A 16,941-nucleotide genomic window follows, 5' to 3' on the forward strand; every position below is an offset into this window, starting at 1 on the left:
AAAAAGAAAAATATTTTATCTTTTATACCAAAAAAAAAAAAAAAAAAAGATAAAAAATGATATAGAGATAAAAAATAATGGTATAAAAAAATCCATTCTTATTCATTTAAAAAAAAAAGGCTATTTCATACACTAATTTGAGTTTCAGAGTGTCTTGTATAAATGTCGATCCTTTATGTTCTTCTACATTCGAAGTATAGCTCTTTCTATTCAAAGATCTGGAAGACATCGTCACAAGGACGAACTATATCAAAGAAGGCCAAGCTGATCTATACAAGAACATATCTTTTATCTAAAAAAAGTTTATATATTCCACGTTTGTATAAATCTTTTACTTTTGTTATTAAAAGATTGATAAAATAAAAGTAAGAATAGATAACAAAAATTCCTTTTATATAAAAAACAAAGGTATATAAAAGAAGTATACAGAAAAAAAAAATATTATATATATATATATAAACAACGGGTCCACATAAAAGGAAAAAGAAAAAGAGAAAACAAAACTATATAACCCAACTCCCGCGAATTTTCTTTGAGCTCGTGCGAAACAAAACGCAAATCACATACTCCCTGCTCTCCTTCTCTCTTCTCTCTCTCATCGTGTATATTTCTCGTCCTCTGTGACACGCATTCATGGATTCCCCTTCTCGCTCCTCCGTCATCATTGTTGGAGCCGGTATCTCTGGTGAGTCCAAACGCCACCGTTTCATTCCGTCACACAACCTTACTATTCTTCAATAATCAGAACATCACCGTTATTTTCGCTCTCAAGGAGTCTCATTGTTCCTTTTCTCTCCTCTTCTTCTTGGATTAACCTTTTTATCCATTTTCCAAAAGGTATCTCCGCATCGAAGGTTCTGGCCGAGAAAGGCGTCGACGACATCATCATACTCGAGGCCTCTGACAGAATCGGTGGTAGGATCCGCAAAGAGCAATTCGGCGGCGTGTCGGTGGAGCTCGGCGCAGGCTGGATTGCCGGCGTCGGCGGCCGCGAGTCCAATCCTGTTTGGGAACTCGCCACCGAAGCCGGTCTACGAACCTGCCTCTCCGATTACAGCAATGCTCGCTACAACATCTACGATCGCAGGTTCAAAAACAATTACAAAATAATTATCACTACCTTCTCACAGAATTTAAACATTTTCTACTGTTTTTAATTCAATAGAGTTTCAATACTATGCATGCCTTAGCAAATTGCAAACGTTCTGCTGTGTTCGGCGTCGTTTTGTTCGTCGGTTTGGTCGGTGATTAATTGATTATTGCTGTTCCTCTGTTTTCTTGGGGCTTCGATTTATAACTGATATAGTTTGCGTTGGCGAGTTGCAGCGGCAAGATCTTCCCGAGTGGAATCGCTGCTGATTCGTACAAAAGAGCGGTTGACTCGGCGATTCAGAAGCTTCGGAACCAGGAGGACGGACATGATGATGTTACTAGCAAGATAATGGAACCGCCTTCGTAAGTGCCACTTGAAACGACGTCATTTTCAACCGCACCTAACGATTTCGTAACGTGTTGTGTGCTATGACCAAATGTTATAATCAGTCCTTCAGTTATTATTATTATATTATTTTAATTTTAAATTTTTTTTTCGGGTGTATGTTTAGGACGCCGAAGACGCCAATAGAATTGGCTATTGATTTTATCCTCCATGATTTTGAAATGGCAGGTGCGTTAATTTTTATTATCCTATCACTTATTAATTTCACGGTAGAGTTAGTTTTTTCACTGTTAATTTGTGCTTCCTTCCACGAAACAAAGGAAATGAAGTTTATTGTTCACACGTCTGATTTTTCTGTTTGAAGTTTCCTAATCCAATGCTAATAATTAGTTCCAGCTCAGCTCATATGAAAAAGAATTAAGGACCTTTTCAATTACCCCCGTGATATGTTGTTACTCATGCTTCAATTTCCTGGAATTGTTATACTATCACTTTTCTTTTTCTTATATTTTTTTCCCCTCCAACCGTGTTATTAGATGGTCTAAAATTAGATTTATTGGGATGCAGAAGTGGAACCAATTTCCACCTACGTAGACTTTGGTGAAAGAGAATTTCTAGTTGCAGATCAAAGAGGGTACGATTGCTTGCTCTATAAAATGGCTGAAAGTTTTCTCTTCACTTCTGAGGGCAGAATCTTAGACGGTCGTCTTCAATTAAATAAGGTACTTACATTTATACAGTCTCTGTTTCTTTCTTTAGATTTTATTGTAGCCTTTTTGCCATTTGGTGATGGGAGTGGCTGTACCCTTCTGAAATCTGAAAAATCTCTATTTGTATGCTTCTGCAGTCAGTTTTCTGCTTTTTATATATAACTTTTTTTATAAAAAGAAAAAGTCAAAAACTTTGTTTAATTTAAATTATTTTATAAAAAATATTAGAGAATTATTATAATTTATTATTTTTATTTATTATTTTTAATTATTAATTTAATTTTTTGTTTAATAATTTAACAACAAATTTTAATTTATATTTTTAAATATTAATAATTAATAAATAAAAATAATAAATTCTGAACATTGCGATTTGGTTGTCTGTTACATGTGCTCAATTGTCCTACATTAGTAGTATGCAGAAAATGACTTTTCGGAACTGTTTCAGTTTTTGTTTTACTGTGTGCCTGCCTATGTATGTATAAGAAAAATGTTAATTCATTAATATTTTTTACGAAAAAATTAGAAGTTAGTATTAATTTAAATATAAGATAAATATAAAAATATTAGTCAATTAGTATTTTTAGAGAATATCATATGCATTTAGTTTTTTAGAATTTAGTTAAAAATATTTAAAGATACTTGTTCAGACTTCAGAGTATTTATCAGATGGTACTAAGTTTGATAAATTGGAAGAGAATATGTATGTTTAACATTTTTTTACATACAAAAAATATATACATATTATTTTTTATGTATATATATATATATAATTTCTCTTTCTTAATATTATTTTTTATCATCTCTTGCTATGTTAAGTAGTTATGGTTTCAAATCTATCACTAACTTTTTTCGTGGAGCTTTCATCACTTTAGTACTTTCTGCCACAAATAATTATAATGTGGCTTTTCAGTTTTATTGCAAATAAATTTAATCGATCTCTGATTTTTTGGTATCCGAACATTTAAGTTTTGAGAATTTAAAAATATATTTAAGTCTCTGGCATTTTCAAAATCTAAACACATCGATTTTTAAGTCTAATTTGTCCCATTTTAAAAACTCTCCTATGTGCATCTATATCAATCATGTCAATATAATGGGAGTCATGTTTGATTTTTTCATTAGGTTTGATAGACCCAAGTAAATATGAGGAATCAATATATCTAAATTTTGAAAAGGTCAAAGATTTAAATGTATTTTCAAATTCTCGAAAATTTAAATATCTGCGAAATAAAAAATCAAAAATTTATTTGTCCTTTTTTTTTTCTAAATCTTTATTCATAAAGTTTATGAATGTCAAAGCAGCTGAATTTATATTAATGAGTTGTTTTAGAAATAAATAATGAAAGGAAATAGTTCTTCTCAATTTTTTTAATAATTGAAGGAGTAAATGTGATCTCTAATCTTTTAATGTTTTCTCTTTCATATTTTCTCTTCATCCCACTTATAAAATTAATGATGAAAAATTATAATTTACTCCATCAATTGTTAAAAAAAATTGAGAGAATCTATTTCCGAGATTATATATGTTTCTTGAAAAGATTTTCTAGGGGATGAAAATAGAATTAAAGGTTTCACTAAAAAGTATTTTAAACAAGATCCTTAATTTTTTAATAAGTATTTTTAAATATTTTTATTAGTAAAATCTTTACCTTTTTCTCTTCTTGAAATACTTCTCAAGAAACACAAATTCATTGAACATTTATTAAGGGGTATTATTACAAATTGAAAATTTTATAGAAAATAAAATATTAAAATTTTAAATTTTCTATGTTTTAATACATTGGAAAAATATTTCAGTATTTTTTTTTTTAAATTTTGTGAAAAAACAAAAAGAATAGCAAAACAATACAATCATATTTTATGTTTTTACTTTTTGATTTTTCTTTCACAAAATTTTAAAAACAAAAACACTAAAAATAAAAACAGAAAATAAAAACACAATTCATTTTCATTCTATTATTCAATGTACATAAGGCATTAGGTAACAAAATAAAAAAAGTAGACCTTGTTGAAGAAAGAAAAATTAATTTTATCCATTTAAAATTATTAAATATTTTATAATTTTATTTTATAATAAAAATTGTATTTTTAGCAAAATAATCTCCAGATGATTTGCTATCAGTCACTCAGCAATACTTTGTGTTTTTAATCATTGTTTGTTTTATTAGTCATGATCAAAAACATTTTTACTTTTATTTTTTTTATTAAAAATAAAAAGTCTCGAATTCACAATTTTTTACGTGAATATGAAAATACAGTACCATTTGAACTATTTTTCTTCTATTTGCTCATTGTTTACTTTCCTAAATTCATTGTAGTCTAGCTAGTCGGTAAAATAGTGCTCCATAAAATATTAATCACTTCCTCTATTTTGTACGTTGGAAACTAAATATTCCGCTTAATTAGAGAGTGATTTTTTTTAAAGGTTTATCTATTTTAATTTGTGTCTCAAGGACACATGCTAAATTTATTAATTAGAATTTTTTTTAAAATATTAAAAATTTAAATTTTTAATGTATTTATTTTATATTTATTAAATAAAAGTATTTAAATTTTTTTATTAATAATAAGTTTATCATGTGTTTTAAAAACACGTTAGCTTATTTTTTTTTTAATTATAGATGTCTCAAATCATTAATAATATGAAAAAAAGGTATAATCAACTAATGAAAGAACAAAATAGGAAAAAAAAACATTAGGAAGTAGGCATAGACAAAAGGAAAACGTAAAATTAAACCCCAAAAATCAAAATAAAAAAGATTGATATTTTACGTGAAATTAAGAAAATAAAATAAATACATAAAATATAAAATCGTAATAAAATTTAAATTATAAAATTGTCTTATTTCATAAAATTTTTATAAAAACAATTAATTTATTTAAAATTGTGATATCTAAACAAGCAGCCGCCAGATACGGAGATACCCAAACCAACCCACATAAGAGAATACAAAAACATCTGGTCATCAGATAATAATTATATCCGTACCAGAATTGACTGGTCAATTGTCAATCTAGAGAGTTTGGGGAACCATATTTATGTTTGGGCTCCATTCTACTTTCTTAAAATCTATTGCATTCTAATATCTTATCTATCATTAATAATCCAAGGGTAGCCTAACAGTTCAGGTGCAACTGGAGGCCATATTAAAATTCAAAAGTAGTAATGAAGCGGAAGTTGACACAGGATATAATTAAATGTAAAAATCAGTTGTCTAAAAATAAAAAAAATATATTTGAGGTGGTTTGATTTTAAGGTAATAGCAATCATTAATCAAATTTAATTTTGATTGACTGAAAATCATTATGGTAAAAATATGTATAGACTATAATATAGAACTTTTCAATAAAATTGAATTGAAAATATGCGTAGAATTTTTTTATCTTCTATGTCGATATTTTGAGTTGTCTTTTATTTTAATTCTATAATTTTTTAGATAGTGTTTATTTTCAGATATTAAAATTAAAATTAGGAGATTAAGATTTAGTATTATATTTATTAATTAAAGATAACTAAAATTTCAGTTTTGTAATACAAAATTTCAGCTTTTTTGATATTTTAAAAAAAATAAGAACAAAAAAAAATAAAATTTTTGATAATAAAAACTGAAATTTTAAAAATATTTTTTTAATAACTAAAAATATTTTAATATTTTTATTTCATTTCTATATTTATCTTGAATTAAATAAAATACTAAGATATAACTTAATTCTGTATATTTTACACCAAAACTTGATTTAATCTTAGTCACTGGCTCTATATCTCTGTCTATCTCTCCATTTTCATTTTTTCTTCCAAAGGCGCCTTACACATGAATAAGTAGGTCCCTGAGTTCCAATTTCTGTTACCACCGCTACTATTTGAATTGACCTAATAGCAATAACCTAAGGTGATATGTCATTTCATCAGTAATAATGATATGGAAGGAGGGGGTGTTGTCAATATCTCCATGAAAAAGTCTAAGAGACCAGCAACTTTTGTGTTTTATAGTGAGTATTTAATTATAAAAAAAAATAAGTGATCTCCCACTATTTCTCACACTATTAAAAACATTATTAATAGCCAATTGATAATTACAAAACACAAAAGTTGCTAGCCTCTTAGCACTTCTCTATCTCCATTTATTAGGCAATACCTCAATTGCTCAAAGTTCAGAGACTAATTGACCTCGTTCTAATTGTTGTTGCGATTCTGGGTAAATTACTTTAGAGATCCAACAAATCTTTCTGCAACAGGATCTGTGCTCAATATGCTCAGTTTCCTTCAATTCGTAATAAATCATCCTTTAATTGATTACTATAATTGATTTCAATGTTGGAGTGGTTATTGCAAAGTTATTGCTTTGGATGAATTCTCCATTTAATTTTTTTGGGTATTTAATGTCTAAAATATTCTTTGAAAAATACATATTTAACGTTGAATATTTTTGTTGTGTTTTTAAATTATTTGAATGTATTTTTATCGGTAGCAAAATTCAAGTATATTTTTGTTAGTGACAAAATTGTTTAAATGCATTTTTAGTAGTTTATCCTCATTTTTATAACCTCTGTTAACAAAATCCTACTAATAATACATTAGTAGGTATGTAAGCTGAGGTAGTGATAGTGTGTGTTTGGTTTGTCTTTGAACATCTCTCAACTTATATTAAGGTTGTTTCGAGTAAATACAATTGTATTTGAATAATATTTAGTTAGTTTGATGTGCATTGAATTTCGTTTTAAACATATTTTTTATAAGAGGAACAATTTCTTGTTTGTCATTGTTTAAAATTACACTGAAATAATAATAATAATAATTATATATTTTGACATTTTATATTAAAGAATGGTATATCAATTTTTAGCTTTTACTTTCTTTTTAGTGACTTTATATTCCAACGTAATTTTGGATAATATCATCCAAATAATATTCATGTTTTTCAGAATTACTTTTGGCAAAAAATATACAAACACAAATCACATTAATATTGATTCAGTTTTAATCAAAATTTAATTTTGCAAAAAACATACTCATATCAGCATTCCTTTACAAACGTTAATTCAAACACATTTGAATTTGTAAATTCAGTTGTCTTACAAAAATTGGGGTTTTAATCATAACTTTAATATCATTTACTTTTGAGATGAAATGTGATCGTTTTCATGGATCTGCGCAGGTTGTCAGGGAACTGCAGCATTCGAGAACTGGCATTAGGGTGATAACAGAAGATGGTTGCGTTTACGAAGCTAATTACGTTATTCTGTCCGTTAGCATTGGCGTTCTCCAAAGTGATCTAATTTCCTTTAATCCACCTTTACCTGTAAGTCTTCTCTACATATTAGTCTCCTTTTCTTTGTTTTATATATTTGTCCTACTCTCAGTTCAGCTTGATGTGGAACTCAAGCATTGGTTTTTGATAATATGTACATTGCTTTGCTTATCATACTAATGTCGTTTTATATATGGCATTAACAATCGGAAAGTCAAGCCAGTTCTTGTTCTTTATGATAATGCATTAACACATTTACAACATGGTCATATTGGTTTCTTCTTGGAAGTTCCTAAACTATCCTTTTATATATGTCTTTTTTAATCCCAAATTTGATGAGTTCAAAGATGTTTTAATACAGTTATTATTTTTAACAAATTGATTAGTATCCAGGTAATAATTTTCTTTTCCTTTAAAATTTTTCCCTCTACAATAATAATTCAAAATTTTAATCTTCGTCCATGTACTCTTTTATTGGTTGATTGATTGTTAAAACAAAGTTGATTTCCTAAAAAAATGTTTTACTTCTATCTCTATTTATTAACTACAGTATATTAATATATTTCGTACCTTTTTAGAGAAGTATTATTTGCACAAAACTCTGGTTAATTATAATTTGAAATTTTAAAACCAAGAAAAAAAAAGAAAAGAAAGTGCTTCTAGTAATGTCAACCATGGTGGAAATGGAATCTCTAGGGTGTAGTTTGTTCATACAGGGGAGAGGTGGGAGTTTCCATTCTGTTTAACAGTGCGTGGCCCCACAGTCTTAAATATATCATTAAATTGGAAAATAAAAAATAATATAGGGATAGCTAGGTCCTTGTGTTGTATTAAATTGAGCTCCCTTGTTGATAGCACCAGAAGATAGACTTTCGAGGTGTGTCTTCATATGTAAAAACCATGGATTGCATGATCCACGGTATTAGTGATCCACCACCGTCTTGTTGGTTGTTAGTAATGGTCTATTGTTAGCCCTCCTGGTTAGGTCAACACGTGGACAGAGGAAGGCGCCAGCTCGAATTTATGTAACTGTGAAAAGAAGGGTAGTGTGTTTATAATTGGAAAAGTATAGGTAGATAATGAAAATGCTAACCAATGTAAACAATGGATATATCGGATGTTCAATTTACTAGGTATGCGGATGGTTATCTAATATTTAAGTGGGTAATTTGAGGGTGTATTGTGTTTTTATTTTATTGGGCTAATTTTAGAATCCAATTGTTCACATTGTTCCCAAAAATCATTGTCTACGTGCTTTACAATTTACTCGTTTCCACAAGTTAGTTATTAATATTCCGTATTAAAAATATAATACTGAGTTGCTGAGTTGAAGTCTTGAATACGTTGGACTGTTAATTAAAAATGTTAACCAATTAAATTAAAATCTTAAGATTTTTTTCATTATGAAGTTCATTCAGACTAGATGTTTAAATTTGACTATCAAATTTCACGAGCAATTATAATAAATTTTTAAACTTTCAATGAATTGGTTTTCTTTATTAACTAGCATGTATCATCTTGTTTTTCCTTCTAACTTGAAAATTGTGTTACTTCATCTATACTTATATATATTATTTAATTCGAATACCATTAGTACACTCTTTAACTACATATTTATATAAATGCTATTTACCGTAGTCTAAGTAATGAATATGATTGTGTTCAGATTTGATACGAAGTTTAGTTTTAAACTTTTAATTTATATCTTAAATTCTTAACACTATTCGATAACAAATTCCTACTTTTATGCAAACCCCGACTAATTAGTAACTAATTTGTAAGTTCACCTCTGTGCAGTTATACATGTTCTGTTTTTAGCTAAATTATAATGTTTACCAAACTATGATCTATACATTTGAAATGTTGGAAAGGTTAAAATGTAAGGAGTTGATGACCCCATTGAAAAGTCCTTCTTGATGATTTTAACTTCGATCCATAACTAATACACTGTGGCAACTGGCAAGGATTGAAACATTAGAAAATTTTCATCTGACCTAAGTCTCACCAATTGTGGGTCCTATGAAAAGGAGGAAAGAGTATATGATTCTTTAGATGGAATAAAATCATTCCGGTACCATCATCCTTATCGATTCAACATACGACATAGTTGACCTTTCATATGATTTAATAATACTATTGTGATTACTGACTTGCTGTCAGAGTTAATATCTTAAGAGTTCTACTCTTTGCCAAATGCCTTTTGACTCATGTTTCTAACAAGATACATTGGAACACTATTGAGGTCATAAAATCTAAAATTTTAAAAGAATATGCTCATTCCTCGAGCTGGCTTATTGGTCTAAATGCATCTTCAATGTTATTATTATTATTAGCTAATGCATTTTGGTTCTTCCTTGCTGTTCCTGATTCATATACTTGCCTGCTTCAATGTGTCCATGATAAAATAAATAAATAATTGAAGAGGTGGAAAATGGAAGCCATAGAGAAATGTGATGTGATGGTGTACACCAAAATCTTTCTCAAGTTCCCGTATAAGTTCTGGCCAAGTGGACCCGAAAAGGAATTCTTCATATATGCTCACGAGCGACGAGGCTACTACACATTTTGGCAGGTTTTTTTTGTAACTTTCCTCATTGGATGCCAGTTCATGTTTCCATGATGTAATTTAATATTGTGTTCTGTTTTGCTTTCTCTGTTTATGTTTTGTTTCTCATGTCAATGAAACTTGAAGCTATTGTCATCTGATCTACTGATTAAGATTAGGGTGAATAGATAACAAACTTTACAATGTGTGTTCTATGTGAAATAGTTTGCATATGAAATGCTTGCATTTAGAATATCTAATGACGAATGCTATGCTGTCAATTATACTTCCCATGAAAGTACTAGACTACTAGCCGCTTACCTAATCTTAGGGCCCTACTTGAACTCATGTATCTTGCTTTTGGATCATTCAAATTAAAGATTATAAACTAATTAAAACAATTGGCATATTGCTAAGGATTTATTTAACTAATACTCTGTTATAGTTTTATGTGCTTTACATAATTACATGTGATCACATGGTTCATCTTCATTTCTAGTCAGCAATACTTGCAATTGTATTGATTTACAACGAAGTAGATTAAATAATGTCATTAAACTATACTCTCTATTTTAAAATAAGTGTTTCTTTCACTTTTTAAGCTCATTAAAAAAATTAAAATGTTGTCTGAATATATTAATTTTTTAATAAATCCAAAAAATAAAAGAGACACTTGTTTTAAAATAAAGAGAGTATATCTTAAGCATACAAAACTGTAGTTTTTGTCTTCCTGTTTGTAGTCAAATACTGGTTAGACATTAGTAATATTTATAATTTATAATACAATGATTATCTATAAAATGAAGCACTAAATCCGAAGTAATTATCAATTGAACTTCAAAACATGTTTGTGATAACTTTCATTACCTCTTTGTCTAATCCTCTTGTCTGCCAATTCAGTATATTAATACTGATGGCCATAAGTGATAGAAACATCTCTTTTGTTTTTGTTTAGAACAATAAACAACTCTTTTGTTCGATAGCGAAATAGCTTTGGTTCTATTGCTGGTCCCTGATTTGCGTAAGATGATCTAAGAATTTTATTTTATTCTTATTTTGCAGCTGTATTTTGATTTTTGACCCTTTTTCCTGCACATGATAACACACTTTTGCTGCAACTATTTTCACTTGTCTTGTAACGGTTATATTAAATTTATATCTTTCCTAACAAAGATATAATACATTTTCGCTTATTAGCGTTAATATTAAATTAAATGGTTGTTTATCCTTCTACAACTTTTGTAGTGTTGGTATCCGCTTGTTTCTGTTATCCATTTTAATTTGTTTCGTATGGAAACTGTTCTATCTATGATTGGTTTCTTACTCAACGTGTCAAAATATTTCTGATATATTCCTTGTTAATAATGCATTTCTCATCTGAAACCTTTTTCATAGAATGCTTAGTCGAAGTAAAGTGGTGATTTCGAACTACAATTCGGCTGAAGAATTTTTTTTAAAAGCTCTTCAAGAATTCTAGTCGGAGTTAAATAGAGAATAACAAAATTATACCTACAGAAGTTGCTCTAATTCTTATGTTGTAGTGTTACAAGTGTACAATAGCTCTATGAATATATAATGTTAAAAAATAATAATTTATAAGAAGCATAGGTATAAGACATGAAATAGAGTTTGTAGATCAGAGCTTGTAAAACGTAAAAACACAAAACTTTTCTTTTGTTAAGAGGTAAAAGATGATTTATATAACCATCAAATTGATGAGCTATAGTAATTGGTATTGATGTCATGACTTGGTCACTAGGTCGGTATAGATGATCATTAAATTCGTCAGTCAAAACTCAAAATGAATGAGATAATATTAAGACAAACAAAGTTGAGTTATAACTCTTGTAGCATCATATGTCAGAATAAATATCTTGGAACATGCCATTTACTAGTAGTCTTATAATACAATCTTATGTTGAACTAGTGGATTATTTATGCTAACAGTGTTTCTGAGTTTTAGTTTTAGGAACGGTAAAAAGGGACTCTTGATCATATTTGGATTTTGGTACTCATTGTCAATATTCATCTTGTCTTTACCTGCGCAATGAGCATTGACTTTGGCTCTTATTATATTAACTTAGGGGACGAATGAAAATAATTGGACTCAGAATCAGATTTATTTTACTTGTTTGACACGAGAACTAGAATAATTTTGAAATAACTTAGACAAATGAGTTGTCTGGCTCTTTGCTTACTCACCGAATCTTATACAGAATCGGACTAATTGTCTGGTTTAATTTCCTTGCGTACTAATCCTTAACATTTTTAACTTATTTGCTGATTTGTTGCTCTGTCACTAGCACATGGAGAACGCATATCCCGGTTCCAACATCTTAGTAGTGACGTTGACAAACGAGGAATCGAAACGCGTAGAAGCTCAGTCTGATGAAGAGACTTTGATAGAAGCCATGGCTGTTATCAGGGATATGTTTGGTCCCAACATACCTGATGCCATTGATATACTTGTTCCCCGCTGGTGGAATAACAGGTTTCAGCGTGGCAGCTACAGCAACTATCCCATTATCTCAAATCTTAACGTCTTTCACAATATAAAGGTTGGTTTGTAGTATTTAATTTTTCAAAAATGTTATTTGTATATTAAAATTATTTTTTAAATATATTTTTATATAAATATTATATAAATATATATATAGTTTAATTTATGTTTAATGTGTATTTTGTATTTCAATAGATGTTCTATACTTGTAGTTGATTTTAATATATATCTAACATCATCATTGATTTTTATATAGATAATTAATCGTTTTAATATTCTTAAGATAAATTACTATTTTTTATATATTATCGTATAAGCTTAATTGTATGTATATTCAAGATAGAATAAAGCTTTTTACGTATTTTATTTAAATATAGATTGTCATATTTGAATTAAATTATAGATAATAAAATTATGGCATCATTTTCATTTTCATAAAATTATAAAACTTGTCCAATATTTACGTGTTTAAAAAAATTATTTTTATTTAAATTTTAACTATATGTTAAATTGGTTAAATGTATGATTATTTCATGTGTTAAAATTGTGTAAAACATACATATTAAGCCATAATATATCAGAAGCGTAATTTATCCTTTAATTTTAGATGGATACCAAATGATTGCCTTTTCTACATTGAATGATTATGTGGCATTTTCCTTCGCAATGCATTATATTTGTCTTTGCATTTAAAATTTTGCACTGCAATTTATGGCAAGACAAAACAAAAGATGACTTAAAACTAACAGCTGGCAATTATAATTAAATTATCGCTCTTCATTACATTTTTGTGCCAGCTAGCTTATTGTCGTCGTAGTTTATAGTTCCTTGTGACACAAGTGACTTAATTTAGATAACAAATATATTTATTTAGAGCATGAATTTAATATAATTTGTTCTTTGTTTGGTTTCACTGCTGATCAATCTTCCAAAAAATAATGAGAAAAGGAGGGCCAGATTAAAGTGACGTACCAAATTTTCCTTTGATGTTGCTTTATTTTAGGACTTCCTATTAATTTAATGAAAGTGGAAGGAGAATCCAAAACACATGTACATCAAAGTTTATTTAATCTTAATGAAATTATCCGTTGGAGGACATTCAATAAAAATCATAATGAAATCTGATTTAACATATGAAATCTTGAAAATCTTCGATGGCATTCCTTTTTGTTTTTTCGGTCAAGGCCCTTGTGGGGATGAGACCCATTGATATGTTTTGAGTTTTCCTGTTGGGCTCAATATTCCAATTTTTGGATGTTTTGTATTCCAATTTTTATTCCATACAGATCAAAGATCGAAAAGGTAACAAATTAAACTGTTTTGTCCCTTGACCCTTATATTGCTTCTTTGGGCATATTTCAGGCCCCAGTTGGTCGCGTTTTCTTCACAGGAGAGCACACAAGTGAAAGATTTAATGGCTACGTACATGGTGGTTACCTTGCAGGTGAGACATTTAAGCTAAATATTTGGGTGGCATCTCCTTTTTAACTCCAAATAGTGAGTTTCAAAAGTATATGGCTTCCTATCACAATTTTTAATTAAAAGTATGGTGCGCTCGGAATCAAGACAATGAAAATAAAGATATCGAATGACAAGAAAGTGTTTAATCTCTCATTAACTAATGTACATCACGTTAGTCTTACTCAATTTTACCATCTTAATGCCTTTTGACATATGCTAATGCATATTAGTTATTTTAGCTAGAGATCAATTTGATTCAATTGAAATTTGAGGACTAATTTGTCTTGAATGAAATGTAAAATTTGAAGGTTTTGACAAGTGATAACTCTAAGAACAATGGCTTAATTCTGCTGTTGAATTATGCTTAACAGGTATTGATACCGGCAAAGCATTACTTGAAGAAATGTGGAAGGAAAAGGAAAGAAAAAAGGAGAACCAATCCCTATTGTTAGAGCCTTTGTTAGCATTGACAGGGTCATTATCATTGTCTCAACCAGACACAGTGTCGAATATCCACAAATGCGATATTCCTACGCAGTTATATCTCAATGGCAACCTTGGGATCCCAGAGGCCATATGCAGCCCCAGAGGCCATATTATGACTGCATAGAGTTGTTGAGAATCACAATGTAGAATAAGACGACGACGAAAGAAGCATAACTAATAAGATTCATCATGGCCTGGTGGGTATTGATTCAAATTCGGAGTCCCGTTCAAGCCCTTGGTGCCATGGGGTAGTCTAGATTAACAGAGTCTTCTATAAGCAGAAAAAGGAGTGAAGAAAGAGGAGAAGAAGTAGCAAAAGTAAACGTAAAATGAGATTTAACAAAAAAAAAAAAATAGGAACAATGTTGGTGGGCTAAAATTAGATTAACAAAACAGGGTGCGCTAATCTCTCACTATATAGATTAGTTCATATGATATCACTGCTAAGGGAGCATACTAGGGTATATTTTTTGAGGAATGTTAGAGAGCCATCAAAATTTATCGATTTTGGCTATTAATTAACCATCAATGGTTAAAAGTATGAGATAAAGTATGTTAGATTGTTAGACTAAAGAAATTAAGTTGATGGTCAAAACAGTAAATTCTTATGACTCTCTAACATTTCTCATATTTTTTAAGGGAATTAATTGGTTTAGTTATTCTTGTGATTATTTTCTTCTTTTATGGCCAGAAGTAAAAAATATGTTGTAAGAATGCTGGCTTAGATGTTGTATCCACTTATCGATTTTTAGCTGATAATTAATTGATGTTATTCAAAGAAAACGAGTACTTCATTCGTGTGAAAAATGCAGAGTTTCGTAATTAATTGAGCTGAAAATATGTATAACAAGTATGAAATTTATGTGGATATTTCATCATCGGCATGTTTTTTGTTAACTTAAATACACAAACGATGAAACGATGTTTTTCCAAAAAGAATTAACAAATAAAATAAGATTTATGCTAGAAGGATAGTAAAAGCAGTAAATTACAATAATACGTACACACAAAAAATATAAAAAAATAAAAATATACTCAAAAATTTTAAAATAATCCCATATAAAAAAATAGTTAACCAATTACAAACTGTCTTCTTTTATTTAATATTTTAGTAGTTTGACATAAAATTACAATCATATATTTTGTAATTTTCAAATCTCGATATATCAGTTTAGGAGTGGCAGTACACTGTACTCTACTTGCGGATATTCAATCGATCCAATCCGGTCGGATAGGATTACTAATTCGATCCGTAGCGAGTAAGATTGAGTGCGGTGCATCTTGTATATGTATATGTTATATATTTATATAAAAATATATTTTAGATGGGTATTGAACCTGACCTCTCACTTGGTAAAAAAAAAATTTAACCACTTGATGACACGTTTGTTTTATATAAATTTTAGTCTATTTTAGTGATGTATAAATACAAAATTATATAAAATGGAATGTTCATAGACCTACATTGATTTTATTTGTGTTTGTGTTATTAATTTTAGTAAAGACTTTTATATAGAATTGAATATTTGATATTTTATGTTGTTAATGGGACGATTGTGTTGTTTGTGTTGAATTTATAATTTGCATGCTCATCAAGTTCTATAATAATGTTGCATCTTTTTGGTAACCCACGAGTAGAGATGGATACTCACGGGTTGAGAACGAGTAGGATTAGAATTAGGATGTTCTCAACCCGCGAATCGGGTAGCATTTACGTAAAAACTCAACCCACGAGTAGAGTTAGAATTAGATCCAAATCCTACCCTATCCATTGCCACCCCTATATCAGTTCAAGAAATTATTTGTGTGACACTCTACCACACAGAACTTTACACCTAGGATGTAAAAAAGGGATGGCGAGGCGCAACGACCTCTAAAATAAAATACATACGTATAATAGTAGAAAGAGTATAATAAACTAGGAGCCTTGAAAAATGGGTAAAACAAAATCGCGAAATAAAAAGTGCAACGCTCGAGAAAAATAGAATTACTTACATGCTAAGAAACTTAAGAGTTGAGGATAGGAATAAGTAAAAGAGTCACAAGAGTGCCAATAATACAGAGGAACTAGCTCCTGACTCATCCTGCGAAGCCAAGGGTGGCCGGAGAATATTTACATATATATACATAAGTATCCCAAACACCCAAAATACAGAATCAAGTCCCTAAGTCTCCTGTAGCCTCTATGAGGAACAAAATAAACAAGTTTCTTGGAGAGCAAGCTAAGTACATGAGTCATATATATACATACAGAGAACCCAAAATGTCCCAAGGACTACTCCGCTTCAAAGATCCAGACGCCTAGCGAGGAGCCTCTCGACCTGCATATGAAAACAACAACACAGTATGGGATGAGAACCAGAGGTCCTCAGCATGGTAAAGGTGCCACGCGTATAATAAATAAGGTCCTGGGAATGCCAGAGGCAATCCTAGAACTCCATCATACAATTATAAGACTTAATTTCTAAGCAGAAGCCATAAATAGGGGTAGGTAATCTAAGTACATTATACTTACTTGCTTTAAAACCTAACACCTAACACCTAACCAG

The 16,941-nt window shown here is 29.5% G+C and overlaps 1 protein-coding gene across 1 annotated transcript; it reads left to right on the forward strand.

The window, feature by feature from the left end:
• Positions 1-534: 534 nt before the first annotated feature.
• Positions 535-15,175, forward strand: LOC107614549 (polyamine oxidase 1-like). The gene is made up of 10 exons (XM_088496922.1): positions 535-685; positions 838-1,087; positions 1,327-1,455; positions 1,605-1,666; positions 2,006-2,160; positions 7,308-7,451; positions 9,823-9,972; positions 12,249-12,503; positions 13,808-13,889; positions 14,278-15,175. Exons 1-10 carry the CDS (start codon positions 634-636, stop codon positions 14,514-14,516), a joined length of 1,518 nt encoding a protein of 505 aa, XP_088353048.1. The 5' UTR covers positions 535-633; the 3' UTR covers positions 14,517-15,175.
• The last annotated feature ends 1,766 nt before the right edge of the window (positions 15,176-16,941 follow it).

This window comes from Arachis ipaensis, chromosome B8, assembly GCF_059453495.1.
Source record: "Arachis ipaensis isolate K30076 ecotype BB chromosome B8, ASM5945349v1, whole genome shotgun sequence".
In the NCBI taxonomy this organism is placed as follows: Eukaryota; Viridiplantae; Streptophyta; class Magnoliopsida; order Fabales; family Fabaceae; genus Arachis; species Arachis ipaensis.

Coding starts and splice junctions, on each gene's coding strand:
- LOC107614549 (XM_088496922.1), top strand. CDS start 634: ATGGATTCCCCTTCTCGCTCCTCCGTCATCATTGTTGGAGCCGGTATC. Junction 1,088..1,326: donor TACAACATCTACGATCGCAG/GTTCAAAAACAA, acceptor GGCGAGTTGCAG/CGGCAAGATCTTCCCGAGTG. Junction 12,504..13,807: donor ACGTCTTTCACAATATAAAG/GTTGGTTTGTAG, acceptor GGCATATTTCAG/GCCCCAGTTGGTCGCGTTTT.